General features: G+C 33.9%; 1 protein-coding gene across 1 annotated transcript; it reads left to right on the forward strand.

The window, feature by feature from the left end:
* Nucleotides 1-796: 796 nt before the first annotated feature.
* LOC149901472 (uncharacterized) lies at nucleotides 797-2,251 on the forward strand. The gene has a single exon (XM_090112023.1). The coding sequence runs from the start codon at nucleotides 797-799 to the stop codon at nucleotides 2,249-2,251; it is 1,455 nt and encodes a 484-aa protein (XP_089968149.1).
* The last annotated feature ends 13,025 nt before the right edge of the window (nucleotides 2,252-15,276 follow it).

The raw sequence follows: 15,276 nt of genomic DNA on the forward strand, positions 1-15,276 counted from the left end.
AGTAATAAATAAAAACTTTCTACGAATTCATATCTTTTGTTTTTTTGGGAACGTTCGACGTGCAAGTTAATCTACACATAGGTATGTATATGTTTAATTAACCAATTTGAATACAGTTTAGATTAAAATAATAATAAAATTACACAAATATGAATTCTCTGAATTTTCTATTTTTTCACATACCTACATTACAAACATAAAATAAACGTCAAAATAAATCCTCAGATCTCATTATCAAAGCCATTTTGAATAGAAATTACGTTATTAAATTAATTAAACTGAACACGGCATTTCGACGAGTCGCTCAAAGCAAAATGGCTACAGAGCGACCCAGAAAAAGGTTGGTGATACCTTCAACCGCTTGGTAACAAGCGAGACACGTAAATACCAACTCTATTCCCTACAAAATAGAGTTTATTTCAGCTCTTATATAGTTTCTTATTGATCGTAGCTAAGTTTTTACTAAACCTGTACAAATAGTAGGTTATGGATTCAATTTTGGGTAGTCAGGTGATATATAGCCTTTGTCCCCGACCGTGGGGCATGGGACAATGGGACCTTTGATAGCAAATTTGTGATTAATTAACGGTAGGTACCTATATGAGTAAAAAGTTTCACTTAAAATAGCATCGAATTGATGAAGTTTTTAACAATTTTTTAACAAGTTAGTTTTTAACAAGAATTTGCAGTCTCGTCGCGGCGTTCGTGCGAGTGGTCGTGTTTTCTTTGTGGATATTCTTTTGTTTATAAACTCGGACGCGCTCGAGCGTGACGGTGCACAGCGCACGGCGCCAGCATGTCGCAGGCGGAGAGTGTGTGTGTAAGTGAAGAGACGGTTTCGAGGAAAGACTTTATTGATGGTAATGATAGTGATATTTTACCGGACGAAAGTATGGAGACGGCTATAGAATTTTATAAGAAATCTGATGATATCGAAGATGATGGTATTATGGGAGTTCGACGAGAGAGGAAAAGGGAGAGAGAAAAGGATGAGAATGAGTGGCTAGTTGTAAAAGGGAAGGAAAAAAAGCAGAGAAATACTAATAATGAGAAAATTGAAGTCTATGTATCCCACCCTGATAAAATGCCGAAGCAATTCGAACTGGCTAAGCTGTTTAAAGAGCTGAATATATCTAATGTATTAAGAATCAAATATCTGAATCCGTATCGTATTCGCATTGAATTTACCGAACATTCCCATGCTGATAAAATATTATCATCAACGTATCTACAAGAAAAGGGCTTTAAAGTACAACAGGCCATGGAAGTTAGCTATACATATGGAGTGATACGAAATGTTGAATTGAAGCTAAATGATGAAGAAATAAAGAGTCGAGTACAATGTGATTATCCAGCCCAGCTAGTGTCTGTTCAGAGATGTAAGCGGAGAGAAGGAGACAATTGGGAACTCTGCGAGACCATTCGTTTGTGTTTTAAAGGATCGTATAGACCTCCCTGCGTTTATGTAGACGGTTTGAGGGTAGATGTAGAAAAATACGTACACTCGGTTTCACAGTGCCGAAAGTGTTGGAGACTAGGTCACACGATTAAAAGATGCCCGTCATCGAAAGTAGTGTGCCCTAAATGCGGTGGGTATCATGCCAATTGCGATATAATGGAGTTCAAATGCATTAATTGCGGTGGTAAGCATATGGCGCTTTCTAAAACTTGTCCGATGTATATTAAAGAACATAAAATACGTGACATAATGGCAGATTTTAGTTGCACTTACAGAAAAGCTCTCACGCTTTACGTTGCGCCCGAAACAGCGATTGAACCCCCAAAAGAATCTGAAGATCCTCCACCTGACTTAAATTCTAATATTTTTTCAACACCGATTAAAGTTTCCGACAATACTCCTTCATATGCCGATATTGTTAAAACAAAAGTTGAAATTCACGAACAAAAACAAGAGAAAGTTATACCTAAAAAGAGAAGAACAAAAACCAGAAATAATTTTCAAAAGAATTCGGTATTGGATTGGGATTTTTCATCATCGGCATCGGAACAAGAGACTAAAGACGAAAAACCAGACGATCAGGCGGCATCTAGTAATAGAATTAGCTTTAGCGAGTTGTTATTGAAACTGAAAGATATAGTATTTTTGAGTAAACTTAGTTGGCAAGCTAAAGTAAGTAATTTGATAAAAACATGCATTGAATGGATTATACTTTTGATGGTAGAGAATGTATCAGATTGGCCGTTTGTTAAGAATATTGTAGATAGTGTATTTAAGTTTAGCAATGGATAAAAACTGTAATTTAAAATTAAACGTTATTCAATGGAATTGTCAAAGCTTAAAACCTAAGATTGTTCTATTAGAAAGTTTGCTTACACAAGAAAACATACATATTGCAGTAATAAATGAAACGTGGTTGGAGCCGGATGAAGTGATTCATATTAAAGATTACAATTCGTTAAATTACGTTGTGATCGAAGTGATGGTTATGGGGGGGTAGCCATTCTGACTCATAAGTCGATTAAGGCAAGCGTAAGGCCTACTTCTATTTCTAATGAAGGTATTCAAATTTTACAAGTAAGTCTTTTTAACTGTTCATTTTTGAAAAATATCGTGTCGGTGTACTGTCCTTCATCTGTAAATACTGATTTACATGATTGGATGGAATTGTTTTCACGGGAAGAAAGTAATGCACTCATTTTGGGTGATATGAATGGACATCATAGTACTTGGTCTTATAAAACTGATCGTAGAGGTAATAACATTTTTGACGCATGTTGTGAAAAAAATCTTGTAACGTTAAATGATGGTAGATCGACTCGTTTCAGAATGGTCGATGGCTGTTTGCAGCAATCATCTCCAGATTTGGCTTTGTCGACGTCGGATATTGCAATGCATTTCACATGGAACGTTCTCAATGAATCCTTAGGTAGTGATCATTTTATAATTAAACTCTCTTCTGGCTTTGTAAATTATGCATTCAATAATATTTATCGCAGAAATTATAAAAAAGCTGACTGGCCTATGTATAAAAATTGTCTTAAGGACTTATTTGGTGAGTTCAAATTTACAAATAGCTTACAAAATGATTACAACAATTTTGTTAATTTTATTGATATATCAGCTGATCTTCATATTCCAAATTATAAAATTAATTTAGATCCAAGCCGCAACTTTAAACCCAAACCTTACTGGAGTGCCACATTATCTAAGGCAGTGGCAGAACGCCGTTTAGCATTGGGATGTTTTCGTAGAAATCCTACTCCCCTTAATTTTGATAAGTACAAAAATGCTGTTGCAGTAAGTCAAAAGCTTATACGCCAAGCAAAATGTGAATCGTGGCAAAAATTTTGTTCTGATTTAAGTAGTAATATAAGTTCAACTGAAATGTGGCAAAGAATGAGATGGCTTAAAGGCTTTCGTAGACCAACAACATATGTGGACCGGAAAACAGCTGATACCTTATTAAACAATCTATGTCCTGATTATGTCAGTAACTTGAAACCAGATTTTTACTCATCGAATTCACATATTGAAACCCCATTAACGATACAGGAACTTGAAAATGCGATTAAATCTAAAGATAGTTGTCCGGGTAACGATGGAATATCCTATTCCATGGTAACGGGAAAGTTATATTGCTTGAACTCTTTAATCGCTTTTTTTGTGAAGGTTTTGTTCCGTCAGAATGGCATAATATTAATATTTTTCCTATACCGAAAGCCCAAAAGAACTCAAACTCCAAAACTACAGTAAGACCGATTTCTCTTATATCTTGCCTGTGCAAACTTTTTCACTGTATCTTGAAGAATAGGCTCGAGTGGTATCTTGAATACCATTCCATGTTTAATGATAGTGTAGTTGGTTTTAGGAGGACGAAATCTTGTTTAGATAGTCTTTCTAATTTAATCACCCAAATTCAGATAGGTTTGTCGAAGGGCTCCGTAACCATTGCCTGTTTCATTGATATTGAAAATGCATACAATAACGTGGATATTACATCCCTCTTAAGAATTCTAGATGAGAACGTAAAAGCTGGAACTAAAATATGTAATTACTTATGGAACTTTTTGCAGAATAGGAGACTTCGTGTTATTAATTTTAACAATGATGTTTATAGATATACAAACATAGGGCTCGCACAGGGGGACCCGCTTTCGCCTTTATTATTTAATGTAGCAACAATAAATGTGTGTAAAGAATTACAATCTAGAACTTTAGGAATATCTCAATATGCGGATGATTTTGTTTTGTTTGTAACTAATAGTAGTATAGGTACGGCAGTTTGTGAATTACAGACAGCTTTAAATAAGTTTTCAGTTCTTATTCAGTGTTTGGGATTAACAATATCAGTAGCTAAAAGTAAAGTGTGTCTGTTTAAGTCTGGTTATAGGAGGGATGTTGTTAAGTTAACTGTGGAGGGGACTGCACTCGAAGTAGTTGATAACGTGAAATATTTAGGGGTATGTTTTGATAGATCTTTGAGATGGTCGAAGCATATCGATTATGTAAAAGAAAAAATGCTCAAGTTCACTAATATATTTAGAGCTCTTCAGGGTGCAGGGTGGGGAGTCCATCCAAAACATCTAAGACGATTGTATATATCTCTAGTTAGGAGTAGATGTGACTATGCTAGCTTTCTCTATGATAGTGCAAGTACGTTACAGTTGTCCAAACTGGATAAGGTACAGAATGTATTTTTGAGGATTATAGGAGGCTTCATAAAAAGTACGGCAATTCACGTTATGGAAAACGAACTCCATCTGAGTCCATTGCATATTCGACGTCGATATTTGGGAAGTAAGTTTTGGTTGAAGTGTAATTCATTTACAAATAATAAGACTATTGAGTTAATTAATAAATTGGCCGAAGTTGGAAGTAATCGGTATTGGAGAAACAAAAGAAAGCCGTTGTTATTATCTATTCATGAAAAATTACAGTCGGTTTCTGTAATAAAGAGTGTTAAGTTAGAACAGTTCCAACTTGAAACTTGGGTAAGCAATCTTGATATAAGTAATTTAGTTATACCACATATAAAGGAAATAGATAAACCAAAAACTTATTATCATCCTTTAAGTCTTAAATTTGTAAGTAACTCAATTTATACCATTTTATACGGAATTGCTTAGTGAAGCAAAAAAGGATTGTGTTAACTTGTGGAAAGAATACTTTGATGAAAGATCACTCTCAAAGGGAGTTTGGTATAAGACCATACAGAACACATTAGCAAAGTGCGCTTGGATTGACAATGCCAATATGGGAAGGAAAGAAGTTGTTTTAGCCTTGAGGTTACGATCTGGACACATTCCATTAAATAGATTTGCACATCTCATGAAATTGTCGGATTCCCCTAATTGCAGCCTATGTGGTGTAATTGAAGATACGTATCACATTTTGATGGAATGTGTCCGGAATGAAGAAGAGAGGAAGGAATTATTTGATTGTCAGTTCAATTTAGGCCTTTGTAATAGTATCTTAGCCCGTCCGACTTCAAATGAAGCGAGAAAATTAATTAAAATTGTATCCTTAGGTTTAAGTAGACGGTAGATATTATTTTGCTTTACTGTTAGAATAATGTACTTTGTTTTGTTTTGATTTTATTTTTGAGAGTGACATGATCAAGTATGATCAAACTCTCGTATTAAATAAAGAAAAAAAAAAAAAAAAAAAAAAAAACAAGAATTTGACTATTACAAAGAGTTATTACTTAGATAGTAACTATTTAGTAATATGTGGTTTTATTTCGCTCCTAATATTGGTACAGGTCTAAATCTAAAGAGCAACTATGGAGTTTCTTGCCGGTTCTTCTCCGTAGATACTGCTTTCCGAATCGGTGGTAAATGTTAAAAATACGTAATGACGATTCAAAAGTGCTTCTAGAAGAAATCTAATTGAATAAATAATTAATAAATGTTTGAGATGTAATGTTATGTATTAAAACGTCTAGAGGTAATATTAATTTGTTTAAACTATTTCTGTGGAGATTCTATCGAAAACCGATCAGCTGTTTAGTGTATTTTGAAGAAACCTTCATACCATGAAATTTCGATATAATAATAAGACAGTAGATGAGACTTTTATCAGTTAGGTAGGTATTATAACATATTTCTGTATACGTTTTGTGAACTTTTCAAAACCCTTGGAACCTACTACCTACCTTTTTTTAACATGCCTTTAACCAGTAACCACTGATCCTTTGAGTTCAAAGTTTGAGCCAACTAACAATGAATGTTCACAATGTATGTTTGTATGGCATCAAATCAATTTTAAATACGAAAACTCAATACCATTATTGAATAAAAAAGCGGGGATTACGAGCCCTCGGTAATAACCGATTGGGATTGGGGCCTAGTGGGGCAAGGGGCGACAGGTTGGCCCCGCGGGGGGACAATTATATTGGTTCTGTAGGATATTACGTTTTCTTCATACTTTTTTTTGTATTTTTTAGTAATTTTGTGAAAATTTAAATTTGATGAATAACATTAAATGGTATATGATAAACTTGTTTGTTACTTACTTTTCAAAACGGATGGACTGATTTTGATAAAAAATGTGATTCTTCTCGTACATTCGAGAATGGTTTAGATTAAAAACACCCAGTGATCATTATGAGTGTGTACTTAAAAATTGTTTTGAACATATTTCTCATAATTATGTCACTTATTTCCCAAGGAACCCTAATTCTAGAAGCTCTTAGCGCAGTCACGCGTTTTTTGCCTCTGGGGCGCGGGTTCGATTCCGCACACGTATAAGTAGTAATAAACACTATTTATAGAATAAAGTATAAACATATGTTTAACAAGTTATGTATTTTGAATAATAATTTCATATTGTTTGTCTTTGTATTGAAGGTTGAGGTAGGTGTTAGATATAAATAAATGTAGTCATAACAATAGGTACATACTTAGTAGTTTTTTTTTATTATTAACATGTCCATAATAATTCATATTACTTCTTACAATCTAAAGTTCATTCAAATGCATTCAGCGGTTTGTTCGATCAAGATAAGACAGACTGAAAAAGATTTATTCGTAATATAAATGACTCATTTTACTTAATTTTATTTTTATTATTATAACTAGCTTTCCGCCCGCGGCTTCGCCCGCTTTGTCTAAAACATAATAAATTATATACTAAAACCTTCCTCTTGAATCACTAGGTATATCTATTTAAAAAACCGCATCAAAATCCGATACATAGGGACAGAGAAACTGAAAGCGACTTTGTTTTATACTATGTATGTAGAGGTAGTGATATAACTAATCACTAACGACTCCTATGCTGCTACAAATTATTTTAATAAAATTAATACACGTACTTTTATTTTCTTTTTCAGATGCAGCCTATGCACTATGCATATTGCAGAGTCGTCTCCTTACCAGTGCTACGCTGCTAAACCTTAGTTTTAAGTTTTTGTCTCACCTATACTATTAAAGTTGATATAAACAAAGTATTTTTCATTATTTTTTAAATCTAAGCTAGAATCCCTAGATCTCACTTAACATCTGGCTAATCTAAGTTCATAATAAAAATTGGGTATTGCAAAAAATGCAGCAGCTGTCTAGATAGATTGGAGTTAGGTTTTTTTTTAATCTCAAATCCTTAGTCTATTTATAGCTGCAAAAAAGATTGGCAGATGGCCAAGCTAAGATGAACTCCGAGATATGACACGTATACGTATATAATATTCTGTTTTTTTGTACCTATGTATTGTGATAGGTCATGTAACTTAGTCGATAATAAGTACATAAATGGTAATTGCGTGACTCTATCACGGAATGAATTATCCTACTAATATTATAAATGCGAAAGTTTGTATGGATGTTTGTTACTCTTTCACGTAAAAACTACTGAACCGATTACAATGAAATATAGCACACATATAGAGGGTAACTTGGAATAACACATAGGATAGGTTTTATCCCGGAAATCCCACGGGAACAGGAACTATGCGAGTTTTTCTTTGAAAACGCGGGCGAAGCCGCGGGTGGAAATCTAGTAAAAAATATGGAAGAAATAATAGATTTTTAATCTGAATATAGTATCCAAGAAAAACTGTTGAGTATATTATAAATAAAAAATGCTTAAAAACAGATAGAGCAGTTACCTTAAAACAGAAAAAAGAAAATGAACACTAGAAAAAACTATTTAATAACAATAAAACCAACTAGTATCTTTTGTACTTTCGCAGAATCGAAAAACCCCACCTATCCTAACGGCTCTATAAAATTTATCAGTGAGTTTACGAGGCGGAATAAATCAAAGCCTTGCGTGTGAGAGAATGCTAATTCATCTAAGCCCGCTTTATGATCGAAGTTAAGCGATCGGCCCGCCTTGCTGACTTTACGACTTACTCTGATTGAATTCTTGTTTTTCTTTTCGAAGGATACTTACTGAAATTGGGCGTATTTATTTTATCTAGAAATGCTTGCTGTAATTTTACGTTACAGTTTAAATAGCAATTCCATACTAATATTATAAAGCTGAAGAGTTTGTTTGTTTGAACGCGCTAATATCAGGAACTAGAACTACTGGTCCGATTTCAAAAATTATTTTGGTGTTAGATAGCCCATTCATCGAGGAAGGCTATAGGCTATATATCATCAGTCATCACGCTAAGACCAACAGGAGCGGAGCCGACCCGGGTGAAACCGCGGAGCGCAGTTAGTATTGAATAAGTATAATTATTGTTTTGAGGTCACTGAGATACATTTTATTGGAGAAATACTTACAATTTCGCCCCCGTGCTAATCGTTAACATTCACAATTTCCTCATGTGGCAAATAAAAACATCCTACATTGCTTATGAAATCATATAATCCCATAAAGGTTTGAAATTGCCAATCTAGCGCCCATCAGGTCCCCATTTTGAATCCTTTTTGTACCCCAGGTTACAGGGACCACACACGAAGTCAAATTTCATCCAATTTGCATCATTCGACATTTGATTCAGTTTATGACGGTTTTTATTACGACCGGTTCAAAAATTATACTTTTTAGTTTATTTTTATTATGCCAAATTGTTGGCTTCTAAAATTTTCATTTCGGGTACGGCAGATGTGTTTTTGATCTTAATAAAATTTACTGAAAAAAATCTGATTAGCTTTCTGTATCTATGCTTGAGTTTATTTATCAAATTCTACTTAGAATTGAACCCAGGACTTATAGACTACAAGCCCATGTTGAAAAAATTATGGGTCATTTGACCCACCACCCGACCTATCTAGAATGATATAAGAGCATAAAATAATAAGATTCAGCACTATGACGTCACTCGTAAGCTGTCCACCTGACTGCAGATGAGAATTCGAAAGTTCAGGTAGAGATTTTCTCCCCTTGTCTCCATGATTTTTGTACGGCGTTGCGGAATAATGGCTTAAAAGCAGTATAGAAATAGTATGACACAGATGCCGTACAAAAATGGTGGTCCACAAAGTCGGAATTTATTTTTATTTTTCGACAGTTGCCGGGGTAAATTTGGTCATTTGATTTTTTACGGCATCTGTGTCATACTATTTCTATACTACTTTTAATCAATTATTCCGCAACGCCGTACAAAAATCATGGAGACAAGGGGAGAAAATCTCTACCTGAACCTTCGAATTCTCATCTGCACTCAGGTGGACAGCTTACGAGTGACGTCATAGTGCTGAATCTTATTATTTTATGCTCTTATATCATGCTAGATAGGTCAGGTGGTGGGTCAAATGACCCATAGTTTTTTCAACATGGGCCTGTAGTCTATTACCAGTTCTTTGCCACTGCACCAAACTGCTGAATAAATACAATAATATATTACAGTTAGTGGAAGACATCCAACTGCAAAATGCGTCATAGGAGCACGTAATAATCCAACACGATTTTGATGAAATCATGTAAATTGTAAGCTTGTATGTATGTAAAGTAGGTAGTAAAAACATGAGCTAGGTACTTGAATTTGATAAACACTTTGAAAAGGATAAGGTTATTACATTATTATACAAAATAGTGGTTTTCTACTTGCAATAGCTTCTGCATTTCACAATTAAATTTTTATTTCCTTCAAGTTTATTTATTTTATAAATTAGCATAATATTATTACGATTAACTATATTGTCTATGTTTTATAACAGAGAAGAGAAGCTAAGACCAGCTTCAAAATTATAATATTATGTTGTATTATTTTTTTTCATGTCCTTTTAAAATAATTACAGATATCTTATGTATTAAAACTAGCTTTCCGCCCGCTTTGTCTAAAACATAATAAATTATATACTAAAACCTTCCTCTTGAATCACTCTATCTATTAAAAAAACCGCATTAAAATCCGTTGCGTAGTTTTAAAGATTTAAGCATACATAGGGACATAGGGACAGAGAAAGCGACTTTGTTTTATACTATGTAGTGATATACAAAACCAGCAAAAGGTGATTTTGACTTACTGTCATAAAAAAGTGTATAGATAATCCTATACAACCAAACTGACCTATTAATTACACATTCAATGAACCATTTAGCCACGATATCTCACCCATAAAACTAGCGTCTTCCGTAAACATTGAAGGTTTTCTGCAATTGGTCGAACTATTCGTGACTTGCTTTAATTACTGGCTTCGTCCGCAATATTCGGGAGCTCCGAATTTACATTGATAACGATAAAAAGGGTGATAAGACCTCAGCTTCAGATATACCGACATTTTGGTAAAATAGACCGTATAAATACGGAATAAGGTACATTTTTCGATGGGGGTAGTTCCAAAATAACAAGTGAGGGTAGTTGGATCTTACGCTCAATGCCATTTTGTCGTAATAATGAAGATTGTGACTGAGTCAGAGAACTTCAAGTGTGTTTTGACCGACTCAAAAAAGGAGGAGTTGTTTCAGAAGCCCATAATTTGTTAACCAGTTGGGAAAATTATTTATTTTGTTTTACTTTCAGTTGCCGTTGAGATAATTAGTCGCATTGAAATTTCATGAATAAGTTTTTTTAATTAGTTTTTTAAAATGAAAATAATGTTAGTGAGAGTGTCATTCCAGTGAATGAAGCGTCTTTTTTCTACTTTTATTTAACTGATTTTAACTGTTAGGAGACAGGTTTATCGTCATCGTTTCATTTTAAATATAAGATCGCTCAGTAATTTTTATATGAAGGCGGTATATATTTGTTACTTTTATTACAAAATATACATGTTTGTGATTTTAAGAATAAGAGGGATTTAAACTTTTATACGATTTTTATGTTTTTTGTATCGATGGGGCTGAGGGCGTAAGATACTCTTATTTTTACTGTTTCTCGTTTAAAAAAGGCCTCTCGTTTAAAATTTTTGGATTGTTTTACAAAGATTTTGCTACATTTTGCAGTTTTATGATCTAGATTTTAGATTAATTTTGTAAAGAGAAAAATGAATGTTTGATTTTTGGAAATGAGCACAGTCTCTATAGGAACATTCATCAAATCCACGATATTTGATAAAATAAAAACTTGTTTATAATACTGTTATTTCCCTAAACATTCAATTGATATTTTCAACACACTTTATTTGTGGCCTAATTTATGAGGGTTTGCAACTGATGCATCATATAATTCAACTCAAGAGGAAATAAAACAAATGGGCAAGGGCCAGCAAATGTAGCATTACTGTCAAATGACGTGGAAGCCGCAGCGCAGCCCTGGAGCCCTGCATAGGCCCTTCTGGACGTAAAAGTGGCACCCTGTTACACCGTGCCGTAACGCACGCATAAATCAAGTTTGATGTTCATATGGAAATGGATTGGTCGATGTTTACTTGAACGTGTAATAAATAAACCTATTTATATTCTAAATATATAGGGGCATGAAAAGCTCTCTATGGTTACATATTGAAATTGTTTCAATAGTCGATTAGATAATAGCATTACTTTTAAAACATACCTACACGAAACAAAAGTCGGTAAGAATTTGAAAACTTTAGTTTGAGACTCAACATAGGTAATTAACTAATTAGTACCTTTTCCTTTTTATAGTGTGGATCTATCTAACTACGGGATACATAATACTAAACTGAAAAGCGAACTTTTAAATATAAAAAAGTAGGTACCAATAAAGTTTCAATAGCTTTTAAATCTATATATATAAAAGAAAGACGTGTTAGTTACTCCACTTATAACTCAAGAACGGCTGAACCGATTTAGCTGAAAATTGGCAGGGAGGTAGTTTAGAGCCAGGAGAAGGACATAGGACTAAATATGTACCACGGGCGAAGCCGGGGCGGACCACTAGTATTTTAATAAATAGATTATTACTTGCTGCCATGTTACTTACCCAAACTCTTCCTTACACAGCGGTCTAACAGCATCCTCTTTTACGAGCGATAAAACGAAATTGACTAGACTAATAATTGTTGAGTCGAGATGGGACATTATCCCAGGGACCGTCCCCGGGGACCGATACACATTAATGGGACAACTATCCACGAATCACTTAGCCTTGAAAGTCGTAATTAATTCCGTACAAACGTCACCGACATGATTTGGGGAGACTTTATGGTCACGGAAAGGCTAATTTATAAGAAAATAGTGAAATTTTGTGTACGTGAAAATAATTAACGTTAAAGTTTTTTAAACTTCAGCTGTGTCTGTAAGTAAGCGCATCATCAGAAACAAGGAAAAATTTAATAATATGAACAATTTTGACTGACCGGTTGGCTTGAATGGTAGTGAACCTGCCTTCCAAGACAGAGGTCGTGGATCCGATTTCCACTCAGGGCTGAACATAGATGTTTGCTATGTGTCTGGGTGTTAAGTATCAATATAAGTATTTATTTAAAATATATGTATGTTTGTTTCCATAACACAAGCGAAAGCTTAATATGGGATCAGATCGTGCCGTGTGTGAAAATTGTCTTGAAATATTTATTTTTCACTTGTTATACGTACCGTTTATACTGAATTTATTACATACTAGCGGTCCGCCCCGGCTTCGCCCGTGGTACATGTTTACGTTTTCTCTACATAAGAACCATCCTCGTACTTCAAGGAATATAATAAAAAAAGAATTATCGAAATCGGTTCAGCCGTTCTCGAGTTATGCGCTTACCAACACATTTTGCGATTCATTTTTATATATAAGAATATAAGATATATGTAGGTATGTTTTACAGCCATCTGGTTTCCATACCACAAGCGAAAGCTTAGTATGGGATCAGATCGTGCCGTGTGTGAAAATTGTCTTGAAATATTTATTTTTCATTTGTTATACGTAACCGTTTATACTGAATTTATTCATACCATACCTACCTAATTATAAGATTTATTATTACATCATTACAAATGTACACTTTTTATAAATTTTCAGTTACACGAATATTTTTATGCTAGTAAATAAACGCTTCAGAACAGCATCAAAATCTTTCCCCAGCTAAATACCAATCTCCGTTTGCGATACCTTAAATACTAATAACCAAATTTCAATATAAAATATAAAAGAAAGGACACAATTGAATCAAAATACTCATTCGAAAATGTTGAATACACGTCACAAGGGTCCTTCAGAACCCCCGACCCTTTGGTCCCACAGTTAAAAGGGTTGATTGTGTAAAAAATAAAAGAATTTGATAACATTATTGTGTTTAATGTAAGCACGGATTGGAGGTATAACAAAGAATAGCGATTTTGTTTTTAAAAATGTTAAGCAAAAGCTATTTTATGTAAAATTGTATAACTTTATTGTATTTTAAAGCCATTTCTTGTAACAGCTGATGATGCAGCTCTTGTAACCTATATATTATCTGTGCTAAAACTTAACCTGTTTTCAGGAGATTATTTTATGCTCTAAGTACACAATTTCTTGACTACGACTTAAGTATGTACCCTTTTTATATATAGATACTAGCGGTCCGCCCCGGCTTCGCCCGTGGTACATATGAAAAATAGATGTTGGCCGATTCTCAGACTTACCCGATATGCACAGAAAATTTCATGAGAATCGGTCCACCCGTTTCGGAGGAGTATGCAGACTAACATTGTGACACGAGAATTTTATATATAAGATAATATTACAAACTAATCTTTCCACGCGTTGTCTAGTGTTATTCTTGACCACAATATTCAAATTTTTATCCAAATCGGTAAAGCAACTGCGAAAGATCACACTTTACCCACAGTAACCCAATCTCATGCACTTTATTATTATTACTTCGATATAAATAAGCCCCATCCCACTTTCTCATGTGTATGATAAGTGGATCTATTTTCTATTCGAAGTCCCATCAAAAAAGGTCCACGAAAACGGTTGGATTACAAAAACTGCATCTTTATGTGGGTAGCGGGTCCGGTTACAGTGTTTTTGTGTTTGTTGAAAGATGTTATGGGCTTTTGTGTTTTTTTCTATAAGCTTAAGTGATATGAATGCCTTTGGTTCTCGACACGCGTAAACCTGTAGTCTTATTGAAATTTGTCCATCAATTCTGTAGCCCGTATTTTGGTTTCGAAATCAGAAATGTAATATTCCAATGTCGAAACCGAAACTTGCGTTTTTAAGACGTACTTTATGTTACGATAACTCAAAAATTGGTGAACTTATTATTATCATTCTTATCTTATAAGAAAGCTAGTCGTCAATAAAAGTAGGTAGGTATTACATAACGATTAGTTGTAGGATCATAGAGATAGTATGTACTATACGTAGTACATATATCTCGATGTGTAGGATACATATTTTTTTTTTATTTTATTAAAAACAGGTAGGTAACAAATAAACAATAAAAAATATATAAGTTAAATATAGGCCCAATAATGTATTCAAATATAATCAATATCGAACAGATTGCAAAAAATGTTACGGAAGGCAGAGTTAAAAATATAATCATATTAATTACAATCAAATATTCAAAATATCTTTTGTTTGTACACCTTGAGCACCTTGAGTAAGTATCGGTCAACTGTAAAATGAAAAAGCAAACCTATTAAAAATTTATTTATTTATTACTAGCTGCGCCCCGCGGTTTCACCCGCATTGCTCCGCTCCTGTTGGTCTTAGCGTGATGATATATAGCTTATAGCCTTCCTCGATAAATGGGCTATCTAACACCGAAAGGATTTTTCAAATCGGACCAGTAGTTGCTGAGATTAGCGCTTTCAAACAAACAAACTCTTCAGCTTTATAATATTAGTAGTAGGTATAATATAATTTGAGCTAGCAAAAAATTCATTACTACTTATAATATACTTTTTGTACCCAAATTGGATGTGATTTTAGATTTTTTTCTAACATATTTTGTTAAGCCCATTTGACCTTTGGATATTTGACTATGTTATATTTCTTGAGCTTGGTTTTACACGTGTTTTGTTTGTAATTTAAA

Source organism: Colias eurytheme, chromosome 17 (genome assembly GCF_061535395.1).
Source record: "Colias eurytheme isolate Ceu_HAF_F1 chromosome 17, ilColEury1 Martin Lab GWU primary, whole genome shotgun sequence".
Classification (NCBI taxonomy): domain Eukaryota; kingdom Metazoa; phylum Arthropoda; class Insecta; order Lepidoptera; family Pieridae; genus Colias; species Colias eurytheme.